The 13,140-nt window shown below is 43.7% G+C and overlaps 1 protein-coding gene across 5 annotated transcripts in view; it reads left to right on the top strand.

Annotated features, from left to right (window-relative positions):
- PCID2 (PCI domain containing 2) overlaps nt 1–12,649 on the top strand; it is a 30,336-nt gene extending 17,687 nt beyond the window's left edge. For 3 of the 5 annotated variants that reach the window (XM_037729295.1, XM_017502604.2, XM_037729291.1), the window contains 7 exons: nt 4,698–4,773; nt 5,512–5,653; nt 8,706–8,806; nt 9,701–9,774; nt 9,891–10,016; nt 10,850–10,973; nt 11,971–12,508. In XM_037729295.1, coding sequence (XP_037585223.1) covers nt 4,698–4,773; nt 5,512–5,653; nt 8,706–8,806; nt 9,701–9,774; nt 9,891–10,016; nt 10,850–10,973; nt 11,971–12,060 — 733 coding nt within the window. In that variant the 3' untranslated portion in view covers nt 12,061–12,508. Of the gene's footprint in view, nt 1–4,697; nt 4,774–5,511; nt 5,654–8,705; nt 8,807–9,700; nt 9,775–9,890; nt 10,017–10,849; nt 10,978–11,970 lie in introns of all 5 variants that reach the window. The other 2 variants (XM_017502594.2, XM_017502615.2) reach the window with 2 other exon arrangements.
- The last annotated feature ends 491 nt before the right edge of the window (nt 12,650–13,140 follow it).

The raw sequence follows: 13,140 nt of genomic DNA, 5'->3' as shown, positions 1-13,140 counted from the left end.
GTGCCTGGAGCCTCTGCAGGTCCCAGTTTCCATCTTTGCCATTTCCCTTTCCTGAAGCACTTACTTCAGCATTTGCATTTGGTGAGGGTCTGTGGGCAGTGAATCCTCTAGGCTTTCATTTTTCTGAAACTGTCTTTATTTTTTTTTAAGACATTTTCTCTTTTTACCAGTGAAGAAGCAGCACTGATTATCTTCCTTTTTAAAGACTCCTTTTGCTAGATGGAGTCTTGTGGGTTGACTGTTTTTTTTCTCTTTTGGCACTTTAAAAGTGTCATTCCATCTGGTTTCCTTTGCTTCTGATGAGTCCCTGCCATTGTTCCCCATATAGAACAGGTCTTTTTCCTCTGGCTATTGTTTTCCCTTTATCATGGGCATTCAGTAATTTGGCTCTGATGGACATAGTTGCCTTTTTCTTTTCCTTTAATTTCTCCTGTTTAGGATTCATTGGGCTTCCTGGAATTTTTTAAAAATTTAATTTTTTACATTCTTTCTTCAACTACTTTTGGCCCCATTTTGTCTCCTCTCCTTCTGGGATTTCACCTGCATATGTGTTAAATGCATGATATTATCCCACGCAGGCCACTGTTACTCTTTATTTTTTAACCTTTTTTTTTTCTTTTTTTGAGACAGAGTCTTGCTCCCTTGCCCAGGCTGGAATGCAGTGGCACCATCTCAGCTCACTGCAACCTCCTCTTCCCAGGTTCAAGCCATTCTGCTGCCTCAGCCTCCCGAGTAGCTGGGATTACAGGCACCTGCCACCACTTCCAGCTAATTTTTGTATTTTTGGTAGAGATGGGTTTCACCATGTTGGCCACGCTGGTCTTGAACTTCTGACCTCAAGTGATCCACCTGCCTCAGCCTCCCAAAGTGCTGGGATTACAGATGTGAGCCACTGCACCAGGCTTCAATATTTTTTTTCCCCTCTCCTTAATTTTGGGTAATTTGTACTAACTGACTTACAAGTTGACTGATCTTATCTGCCATTAGTTATTTTTAATTCTCAACTTTCTATCTGATTTTACTTTAGAGTTTCCATTTTTTTTACCCTAAAGCTCCCATCTCTTCACCCATTATATAATCACATTTATTTATGACATTTAGGACATTTTAAAGCAAAGAAACATTATCAAAGGTGCCCATATATAAATAAACAAAAAAACTATTGTTTCCAGAGAGTAGTTGTTTTAGTCCTCTTGTGTTGCTGTAAGGGAATACCTGAGGCTGGGGAAGTAAGAGAAGAGATTTGTTTGGCTCACAGTTCTGCAGGTTACACAAGAAGCATGGTGCTGGTATCTGCTTCTGGTGAGGCCTCAGGCTGCTTCCATTCATGCGGGAAGGTGAAGAGAAGCCTACCCCATGGCAGGAGATAGAATGGGAGGCACCAGGCTCTTCCACAACCAGCTGTCTGGGAACGCTCACAAGAGCTCAGAGCGAGAACTCATGCATTATGGCAAGGATGGCACCAAGCCATTCATGAGGGGTCTGCCCTGTGACCCAAAAACCTCCATTAGGCTCCACCTCCAACAGTGGGGTTCAGGTTTTAACATGAGGCTTGATGGGGCCAAAAAACCACATCTAAACCATAGCAGTAGCCTAGCACCTGTTTTCCCTAACTGTGTCTGCTGCCAATAAACTCGGTGGCCTCAAAAGATGGGAGCTTTTGCTGTTGGGTGTTGTAGATCCAACCCATGAAACCAAAAGTGAGTGTTGAGCAGAACAAGCTGTATGTGAAGGCCGAGGAATGAAGACGCAGGAGTGTGGCTCACAGATCAGCTTTTCCACTCAGGAAGGGTGAGGGGATTGGAATACAGGGTTTCTTTAGTGATGACGTTGACACTCCAAGCAAGGGGAGCAGTATTCATGCTTTTCTGGAAATGGGCGGTAGACTTCTGGGAGTTGAAGTACTGCCATCTTTATGTCCTTATGGCTTCTTCCCATCACTGTCATGGTGATTGTCAACTGTTGTAGCATTGGTGGGAGTGTCACTGAGCATGAAAATGAGATTGTCATGACGTTTGGAGGCCCTGCAAAGGCCAGGTAGACCTCCGCTTTGTGTCCTGCTGGTCTTAGCTGGTTTAACCGAAAGGGGAGCCTCTGACCTCAGGCATTCTGTTGCTGAAGATAAGCAGAGTGTGAGCTGTGCAGCTGTTCGGCCAAGCCTGCACAATGTGCAGTGCTGTGGGGGTAACACGGCCTCCCTACCCAGCCTCGCTTCAGAACGTTCCTACCTAGGCTGGACGGTGGAAGAGTCCTTGCTGTGCCACGGCACTTTCCCGTTGAGGCCGAGGTTCTCCTCCACTCCTGGCTGTCTACCCTGTTTTGAAGGTCCCTGCCTTCTCTAGAGCTCTTGCTGCTGGACTTCACAGTGGATCAGAGTCTTCTTTTATAAAATTCCTTCCACTGCGTTTATTGGGTGATTTGATGACCGTGTAGGTGCTGTGTGTTTGATGCGAGTGCATGAGGCCATGGGCCTTCTCCATCACTGCGCTCCTTGCACCACAGAAGCTCAGTGTTTCTTCGATGAATACTTGAAATTCTGCTTGATTGTCTATTCTGCACAGCAGCGGTCTGCATGACCTTTGATTGGGCAGTGGTTTCTTCAGATATGACACCAAACGCATGAGCAACCAAAGAAAAAAATAAATTGAACTTCAAAATTTAAAACTTTAGATTTCAAAGGACATTATCAAAAAAGTAAAAAACAACCATAAACTAGGAAAAAATATTTGCAAATAATATATGTGATAAGGACCTAATATCCAGAATATATAAAGAACTATTACAACTCAACAGTAGAAAGACAAATAATCCAATTTTAAAATGGTTAAAGAGTTTGAAAAACCTTCCAAACAAAACGCACAGCTGGCCAGTAAGTGCATGAAAAGATGCTCAACATCACTAGTCACCAATGACTAATGCATCAGTCACTTGAAATGCAAATCAGAACCACCAAGAGCTGCCACGCCACACCCTATGGGAGGACTGTAATCAGAAGACAGGCAGTGCCAGCAAGGGTGTGGAGAGACAGGAGCCTCGTACACACTGCCGGGGAACAGACACGTGTAGCTGCTGCACAGAAACGGGACGGCAGTTCCTCAGAGTTAAATGTAGAGTTACCGTGTGACCCCGTAGTTCCACTCTGAGAGGGACATTCAGAAGACAGGGGCAAATCCCCAGTGACGTCTCTTTCCTCTTGGGGTTTGCTTTTGTCACATGTCTCCAATAGAGGTCATTGTCCCTGGAGTCCGCCCAGCTAGGATGTCACCATGCATGTAGCATTTTACGTGAGTTACAGAGTACTTGTGTGGTGTGTTTTGTTTGGCTTTTCCATAGCCCTTTGAAGTCATAGAACAGTATTATTGTTTCTTTTCGTCTTCAAATGAGAAAGATGAAGCCTTGAGAGAATCTTGTTTGCAGTCCTACCCCTAGGTAGTGATAAAAGCCATACAAAAGAGCTGCTTAGACTAGCTCACGGGCAGTTATGAAACAGGCTTTGATACTTTAAAATTGTACTTTTATATTATTTTAAGTGTTTCTGTATAGACACACTTTGGTCTTTTAAGAGTAATTTTATTTTCTCTGGCTTGTGAACCAGCTGCTTGTTTTCCATACTGGGCACTTTTATATTTTTGTGCCTTGACTTTAGGTGTTAACACCAGAGTGTACTTGCATAAACCTGGATGGTGTGGCCTGCTCCACACCCCCACTGTGTGGCGTAACCTACGGCCCCCAGGCTACGGGGAGCAAGGGCAGCGCGTGCCGCACCGAGTGCTGTACGTAACTACAGCGCAGTGGGACATCTGTCTGTCTGAACGTATCTAAACACAGGAAAGGTGCACTAAAAATACAGCATGAGGATCTGTAGGACCCCATCCCACACGTGGCCTGTAGTTAATTGAAATGTTGTGTAACGCATGACTATTTCCAAGTTAACGGCAGACAGTGGTATATTCTCCCCTAGGTACTTCAGTTTCTGTTTTTTCATCTTTCAAGGTAAAATTTACATCCAGTGAACAACGTACAATATTATCTGTATGTTTGCTGTTGAGGCATAGGACATTATTGTCACCCCAGAAACTTCCCTCATCCCTCATTTTGGGCAGGCTCTTTCTGCTGTCTGGATTTGTTCCACTGTGAGTCACTTCTCCCTCTTTGGTGACTTCAGGTAAATGTGTCTTCCTTGGTGGGACTTATCCTCTTTGTGTGATTTACTGGTTTTTTTTGTTGTATTTTTCCATTTTTCTTTTTTTTTTTGGAGACAGAGTCACCCAGGCTGGAGTGCATTGGCCCAATCTCGGCGCACTGCAACCTCTGCCTCCTGGGTTCAAGTGACTCTCCTGCCTCAGCCCCCTGAGTAGCTGAGATTACAGGCATGCACCACCAAGCCCTATTTTTCGTGAATGATTTATAATGATTAACTTTTACACATTGTTGCTGCAAATTAGGCAGTTTTTAGCTGGTGCTGTGGAGGGAGTGTGTTACTCAAGTAGTGAATGGGGATTTTCCTGGTTTGCCTTTCCTTTCATTTTTGCCCATCAGGTAAGACATCTTTTCTCATAATGTTATTTTGTTTGATGAATGTAACTTGAGCTTTGGGACTTTACCTCAAGATGTTAATTTGTTTAGGCATTTTATTTTGTGGTTTGTAAATAACACTTTATTTCCTATATAACTTTAAGAAAATTATTTCCCTGTAGCCGTGCTGGTATAGAGGACTCAAAGAAGTGGGGCATGCTGTTTCTGGTGAATCAGCTGTTTAAAATCTACTTCAAGGTGCGCTTCTATTTGAATGCTTGATATCTCTATAATTTTCCATTCTCCTTGGCTTCCCATATATCATACATTATTAGCTAGCCTCCCTGGCGTTGCTCAGGAAATGATCATAACCATATTCATAGTCCCAATAGCTAACATTTGTTGAATGCTTACTAGGTGCAGGGCACTATTCTGAATGCTTTACAAATGTCGCCCTGTTGACAGCTCAGCCCTCTGAGGTTATTGCTCCCAGCTCCAGGAAAACGAAGGCACCTGTGTATAAAGCAGCTGGCCTGGTGTGGTGGAATTAGGCTTTCAGCACAGGTGGTTTCAGTCCGGAGCCTTTTGTCTTCTGTGGTCATAATTAACTATGGAAAAACAGGCATATAGGTGGGTGGCTGGATAAAGAAACCATTGCCACATCAAGTCAGCCAGATGAAGAGCAGCCCATCATGTGTCAGCAGCTGGGACTTGTGCCCTCTGCCCAGGGCCCTCCACTCCTGTGGAGCCTCCCACCTTCCTGCCAGCGCTGCACAAGCTTAGGCTCCTGCAGGGCCGTGCCCCCTGAAAGGGCTTCCCAGAGCCTCCCAGGGCGAATGGCGTCTATGCTGGCTGCTTTCTGTTTTGGTTTTTATTATTAAACAAATAATTTTAATGATATAATAGGTTTTGCATTTTAAGGAAACATGCCAAGTTTGTTTTACCACCTATTTTTGTTGTTTTTAAATATTTTAAATGGATTGTTATTCATTATAGATCAACAAACTCCATTTATGTAAACCCCTAATTAGAGCAATTGACAGCTCAAACCTGAAAGACGATTACAGCACTGCACAGAGAGTCACATACAAATACTACGTTGGACGCAAGGCCATGTTTGATAGTGACTTTAAGCAAGGTGCGTTGCTAATTTTTTTTTCCCAGTATTTTAAATAAGGCACTGCATTCTGAACAACTTGAATAATATAGTTTCAGAGAACACAATGACTGTATTTTTATTTTTAAGGTAGAATATTTGTGTAAACATATGTATATTTTTTGACACTAAAGCTGATTAAATGGAAATTTTGTTGAAGGTTGTTTATCCATCCTGGGTCTCTGAAGTGCTTGCTGGAGTCTCACAGGCATCACGGATGTCCTTTCTGAGTTAACTAAGCATGACTGTTCTTGGAATAGAATGTAAATCATTGTTTTCTCTGTTTGCCTTTTGACTCTGTAATATCTGCTGGCTATGTTGACATAGAAAATGGAGATTAGGACAACATTTAGTTCAACGACTCATTTATGACCTAAAAGTCCCACCTGGAGACGACTTAGAAGCAGGGGATGTGCCCTTGGACCTGGTGTCAGAGCTCATGTTTAAACAGCCTTGCGTGGTGTCTTGTTACACCTAATGTGATTGTCTCAGTTTACATTGGTAACTTTCTCAAGAACAGGAAACCAGTCGTGTCTTCTTTTTGTAATTTTTTATTGGCTGTCATCGCATCAATCTTTGTGATGACTTCTCTTGTACTCAAACCAGACTTTAAACTCTTCAGCTGTTTGTGGAGCACACGGTCCTAAGTGCATGAAGCCACGTAACTTTAGGCAACGCAAGATAAATAACAGCCCTTTCATAAGGACTCTCTGTTTTTACTCTGTGGGCTTACATAGACCAACTCTTCATTTCCTTCCACAGTTTCTGGTAGATGTAGGGGTTTTAAAGAAAGGCTTTTCTTGACTTTCTCTCTTTTTCTTTTTCTTAATTTGAAGCATAAAGGTAGAAGCCTTTATGTTCTTTTGGATTTTATTAAGATACTGATTTTTTTTTTCTTAGGATTCATTAAGTGGTATTTTTGAAGACCTAACATAGCCAGAAATGATTATTAATATTGATGCAACATATTCATAGTTTCTGACATCTTTAGAGCTAAAAAGTTAGTTCAAGTCTATATCATCCAACCCTTTCATTTTACTGTAAAAGAAATAGAAAGCCATTGAGAGTGTGATTTTCTGAAATTACTGAGCTATTCTGTGTCCCCAAAAAGCCAGCACTGGCCCATGGATCTTCTGCCTTGTAGCTCTCAGAGATTTTGATTTCCATTTTACTGCTAGGAATTCCTAAAGCTCTGATTTCATTTAAGTGGATAACATGTCTGCAAAGATTGTGGTGATTTTCTTTCCTGTGATTTTTTTTTTTTTTTTTTTGAGACGGAGTTTCACTCATGTTACCCAGGCTGCAGTGCAATGGTGCGATCTCAGCTCACCGCAACCTCCACCTCCTGGGTTCAGGCAATTCTCCTGCCTCAGCCTCCTGAGTAGCTTGGATTACAGGCACGCACCACCATGCCCAGCTAATTTTTTGTATTTTTAGTAGAGACGGGGTTTCACCGTGTTGACCAGGATGGTCTCGATCTCTTGACCTCGTGATCCACCCGCCTCGGCCTCCCAAAGTGCTGGGATTACAGGCTTGAGCCACCGCGCCCGGCCTCTTTCCTGTGATTTTATATTATTTTTGTAAGAATATTTGGAGTATCTCAGTTGTTAATATACTTTCATTAATTTATTAATTTCATAGATTTATACTCCTCTAGATATTTTTGACTCCAACCAAAACATATTATTTGTTGCAAAATGACTAGAGTTCCCTCAGAGACAGCAGAAAACTCTCAGCTTGCATTAACTATTGGAAAATGCACTTTGTGCACACTCAGGAGAATTTGAGATTACCCTGGGCAGTAGCAAAGGTCAAACTGGCCGCTGGTGGGATTTTGCGGACTTTCAGTGAATCCTGTTCCTTGGTCTCCACCCCACGGGGCTCCTGGTGGGGCAAGGCTTTGTGGTTTGGAAGAGAGAGACCCTCTCACCCCACAGCATTCATGCTCCCTGTGCAGACTGGATGTTTACTGTGCCGATGTGGCCACACAGTTTAGCAGCAGGGACAGTGGGTCTCAGTGTGAGTTCCCTTGGCCTCGACCCAGACCCAGGGCCTGCTGCTTCTGGTGACCCATTCTGCATAGGGGAGGACCTCTGCAGCTCTGAGCATCTCTGTTCTCTTATATTTGGGACTTAATATACTGTTCAGGAAGAATTACATAAACAGGAACATCTCACTTTCCTAATTGTTGACCCAAACCCAGCCTTAGCAAGGCCTCTTCTTGTCACCTAGGGAAAACGTGGAATCGTTGTCCAGAAACCCCTGACTGTTCCCTCTGCCTTCAGCTTTCTGGCCTCAGGACGAGGCTCAGCTCCCCGGAGCCTGCCTGTTCTGACGGTTCCTCCGTAGCGTGGGCCGAACTCTTCGCTGTCGTGTGCAGCTGTTGTGTGCAGCTTGTAGGATTAATCTTGACAAGTAGAATTGTTTTCATATTTTGAAGTCTATTAAATTCAAATCTGTTTTATACGAAATGGAATCCTTTTTTAATATTGCTGTCAGGACAGAATTAATATGTTATATATTATTAATAGTAAGATAATTTTTTAAAGTAAGTGGTGATTTTGATCCCTGAAATGTATGCTAAGCTGGAGGGTGATGTTTCACTAAGTTATTTTCATTTTGTTTAATAATGAGTGATTAAAATGTGTTGTGTAGGTCCATTTTTAACCATGTCTTTATATTTTTCATGAATGTAGAAATCACCTGAACAGGGTCAAACTTTTAAAATGTTATTGTGGCTTGCCAGATGCCCTTAGGCAAATCAGAATCTGTGGAATTTAGTTTCTTCAGATTCCTCTGTTAAGTAGGACTTCCTAGGCAATTCCTGGTGAATTTGGGGCTATGGATTTTACTTAAGAAAAGTCATTGATCACAGAATGAAACTGGACTGGTATTTTTTGAGATAATAAAGGGAGGGGTTTTGCCCTTTAAATCAGGACACGGTGGTAGAATATGGAGTGTGAAGGGCCTGACACGATGCTGGAACAGTCGAGGTGCGTTGGTCTCACATGTGCTGGCTCTGCCTTCTTTGTAGCCGAGGAGTACCTGTCATTTGCCTTTGAGCATTGCCACCGCTCCAGCCAGAGGAACAAAAGGATGATTCTGATCTATTTGCTTCCAGTAAAAATGCTATTGGTGAGTGATTGTTACTCCATGTTTACAATAAGATCCTGGTGCTTTCATGAAGTTGACAGCTGATAGGTTTCTTAAAACCTAGCAGACAGTCTGTAGTTGTTCATTCTGAGCTGTGTGTGAGCACACCCCAAAATAAAGAAGGAGCAGGCACTGGGTGTGACCCCAACCAGAGCTTCATGCCTTATGCCTAAATCCTTCTAGAAAAGCTTTCCCTGTGTCTTGTTTCCCATGAAAGTATTTAACTCAAGAGTTTCACATTCATGTGACAAAATAAGACAAGTACGTATCACTTGTATTTCTCCCTTGAAACCTAAGTTAAAAACAATGGATTCACAAAGAAAGAAAAACATCTTTTCAGCCTTTCTGTGGGTATTTCATTTAGTTACCATAATGTAGTTTTGATGCTTGAAATAACTAGTAAGTTAATTGACTCATGAGAAAAGCATTACACACAGGTGGCTAAAGCGGCCGTGGCTCAGAATGGATTGTGATGAAAAGCGCTGATGTGGCCCTGCCCTTCTCAATTCCAACCCTGCTTAAGAGACAGCGACTTTCAAATTCTTAGCTGATGCTTCTGGAAGCCACTTCCTCATTCCCACGGCTCATGCTTATCCTGGCATTTCTTCAGTTATCACTCTCCTCCTGTTATAGAAATTCAAAGAGGTGTAAGAAAGTCAAGAACAAGGCCAGGAGTCATGGAATGACAAAATTGTATTGTACCCAGGCGTTCTGATTTCTAGACCAGTGTTGTTTTCCTAGTCTCCATGGACACTCTAAGAAACTCACTCAGGTTGCAGTTTTCTTAAAACTTAATTCCTTGATGTGAATTTTTATCAAAGACAGTATTGTCAAAAATGAAAGCATTTTCATTCTGGAAAATTGACTCTGTCTTAGGGTCACATGCCCACTGTTGAGCTCCTGAAAAAGTATCACCTGATGCAGTTTGCGGAAGTCACCAGAGCTGTGAGGTAGAGTATGCTGCCCTTTCTGTTTGGGGTTTATAAAAATGCAAACCCAATGAGAGTTGATGTGATCGCTGTGTGAGAAACTCACCCTGCTTCTGACATGCCTCCCCCGTCACCAGCGAGGGCAACCTGCTGCTGCTGCATGAGGCACTGGCGAAGCATGAGGCCTTCTTCATTCGCTGTGGGATCTTCCTCATCCTCGAGAAGCTGAAGATCATCACCTACAGGAACCTCTTTAAGAAAGTGTAAGCGTTTCCCCTGCGCAGTTGGGCTCCCATTGGGGCTCCCCGCAGAGCAGTCAGAGGGCCAGGGCTGCAGCCTGAGGAGGCCGCTGTGTGGGTGGCCTCATCTTCCTTCCCTTGTATGGGTTGAAGTGAAGCCTCGTCCACTGCCTCCTGGGGGCCTCGGGTGGAGACATGTTGAGTAGCTCAGGCTGTGCCTGGACTTCGCGGGGAGGTAAGCAGGTTCTGCGTGAGAAGACTTGAAAACATCATCCCTGAGAGCGGCAGCCCCACATTTCATCAGGGCACGTAGGACTCGCCACATACCCACCTCCCTTAATTCGTAACCTACCAGCCCTCCAGCCACGCCTGCCTGCCACAGAGGCAGATGCAGAGTCATCATTCCTTTCCCCACCTCACGCGTCCTCTGAGGCCTTGTCCCAGCAGGATCTCAGTTGAGTAAGCTTCAGGCAGAGTCTGACTTTGTACGGAGCTGTGGGTAGCACGTCACCATCAGTAGGGACCCTGTTTCACTGAATCCAGGAGACACAGCCCATTGTCGGGTGCTTCCTAGTTTGGGGGAGATCAAAATGTGAAAATACACCTTAGATGAATGAAATACTCAGAAACTATTTAAAAATTTGTACTAGTGGCTTTTTTAAGATTGAAAAGTGAAATTAGACTTTATAGTTCTTTGAGTGTATTTTCGAGTTTATCTAATAGGTGGGAACTTTTTTACTGCTTTAGAACGGGGCTTAGCAAAAGCTGCACTTTCCCTGCCGACTCACAGTGCCTTTTCTTGGCTGTGGGGTGCAGTGTCCTGTCAGTAACCACAGTGCTCTTCTCCCTTCTTCCAGCTATTTGTTGCTGAAAACACACCAGCTGTCTCTGGATGCTTTTCTGGTTGCCTTGAAATTCATGCAGGTGGAGGACGTGGACATTGACGAAGTCCAGTGCATTCTGGCTAACTTGATATACATGGTGTGTGAGTCCTGGTTTTCATTGAAGCACCTACTCATAGCAGGATTCAGCCCAGAATTTGAAGCTTCAGTGTGGGGGTGTTAAAATTGTTAAAAAGGCCTTTTGCTTTTGTTGAAGGTATTTTTTTGATAGAACTAATTTTAGCCGAGGAAATGCCATTCACCAGGGCCTTAGGAGCATGAGGGGATGGATACTAGTATGTTTGCTTTTTTTTTTTTTTGAGATGGAGTCTCGCTCTTGTTACCCAGGCGGGAGTGCAATGGCGCAGTCTCGGCTCACCACAACCTCTGCCTGCCGGGTTCAAGCGATTCTTCTCCCTTAGCCTCCTGAGTAGCGGGGACTACAGGCATGTGCCAGCATGCCTGGCTAATTTTGTATTTTTAGTAGAGACGGGGTTTCTCCATGTTGGTCGGGCTGGTCTCAAACTCGCAATGTCAGGTGATCCACCTACCTCGGCCTCTCAAAATGCTGGGATTACAGGCATGAGCCGCCATGCCTGACCATTTGTATATTCTTTGCTGTCGGTACATCCCTCTGTATCTGTTGACTCTGACGCCCCTCGGATAGCAAAATCCATAGGTGCTCCAGCCACTGATAGGATGTAGTATTTGCATATGAGCTATGCACATCCTCCTGCATGCTGTGAATTATCTCTAGGTGACTTACAATACTTAGTGCACTCTAGATAGTTGTTACACTGCATTGTGTAGGGAATCATGGCCTGGAAGAGCATCTGTAAGTGTTTAATAGAGATACATTTGTGGTTTTGTTTTTTTCCAAATATTTTCAATCCACAGTTGGTTGGATTCACGCATGTGAAACTCACCATTGGATACGGGGGTCGATTGTATTTGCTTTTATTGGTTGTCCTCCCACTGAACTCAACTGTGCTGCTCTTGGGGAATAATGCTAATGCCAAATTAATTAAATCACCCAGCACCTTTGACAGGACTCTGAACCAAAAGTGTGAACTAATTCCTCTGTTCCTCTCCTCCAGGGTCACATCAAAGGCTACATATCGCATCAGCATCAGAAGCTAGTGGTCAGCAAGCAAAACCCGTTTCCTCCGCTGTCCACGGTGTGTTGAATGTATACGTAACCCTGAGGATGGGGGCAGCTGTTTCCGTTTTGGTTGTGCTGATGAGACCCCTGCGGTCCTGCGACAAGTCTCTCTGAAGCTGGAGCTCTTGGAGGCGCTTTTCCCAGGGATGCCGAGGCTGAGTTTTTCAGCACACCTGTGTCAGTCTCCTTCTTCATTTGTAACTAATTTCAGCCTCATAAAAACCTGGAATTTCCTTTTTCACAAAACTCAGCTGGTTCTGGAGTCTTTGTGAAACTTCTTTGAAGGAGGCTTTGTGTGAAGGCTGCTCTCACTTCTCCTAATTGTGGTTCCTGAAGACTGTCTTTGTAACTTTTTTGTAGTTTTTTGTATAAGAAGTATATTCTGAATTTATACACATGGCATGTTCTTCATTATAGCTTCCAGGATACATCTATTTTTGTATATTAGATTTGAATATTTTATGCCATCAAAATGCTTGGTTAACTTAAGGCATCTTTTTAAAAGGAGAATTTAATTTGATTTAAATTTTCCAGGTTTTATAGCTTGCCCATATGAATTCTCCTCAATTTATGATGGGGTTACATCCCAATAAACTTATTTTATTTGCCTTTGCTTAGTTGTAAAAAAACCTATTTCTTTTAAAAAAACCATCTTAGGTTGAAAATGCATTTAATACACCTGCTACTAAACATCATGGCTCACTCTAGCTTTCCTTAACATACTCTCAGAAGCCTCCACTTGGGCAAAACCAAACACAAAGGCGACTTTGTTTTATGATAAGGTGTAGATACCTCATGTAGCTTACTGAGAGTGGAAACGGAAGGGCTGCATGGGTGCCGAGGCATGGCTGTCCCTGGGTGCATCCCTTCAGCACCATGGTGAGGTTGAGCAATCGCTAACTCAGGCCACTCACATGGGGCTCTTGGGGCAGCCATCACAAAATACCACAGGCTGGGCGGCTTTAGCCACAGGAGTGTGTTTCCTCACAGGTCTAGAGGCTGCAGGTCTGACGGATGGGGCTGCCAGCACAGTTGGCTTCTGAGGAGGGCTCTCTTCTCAGCTGCACACTTAAGAATATGGTGGTATTCGGCCAGGCACTGTGGC

This window comes from Cebus imitator, unplaced genomic scaffold (assembly GCF_001604975.1).
Source record: "Cebus imitator isolate Cc_AM_T3 unplaced genomic scaffold, Cebus_imitator-1.0 Scaffold14, whole genome shotgun sequence".
Classification (NCBI taxonomy): domain Eukaryota; kingdom Metazoa; phylum Chordata; class Mammalia; order Primates; family Cebidae; genus Cebus; species Cebus imitator.
This window is presented reverse-complemented; position numbering and strand designations above follow the sequence as displayed.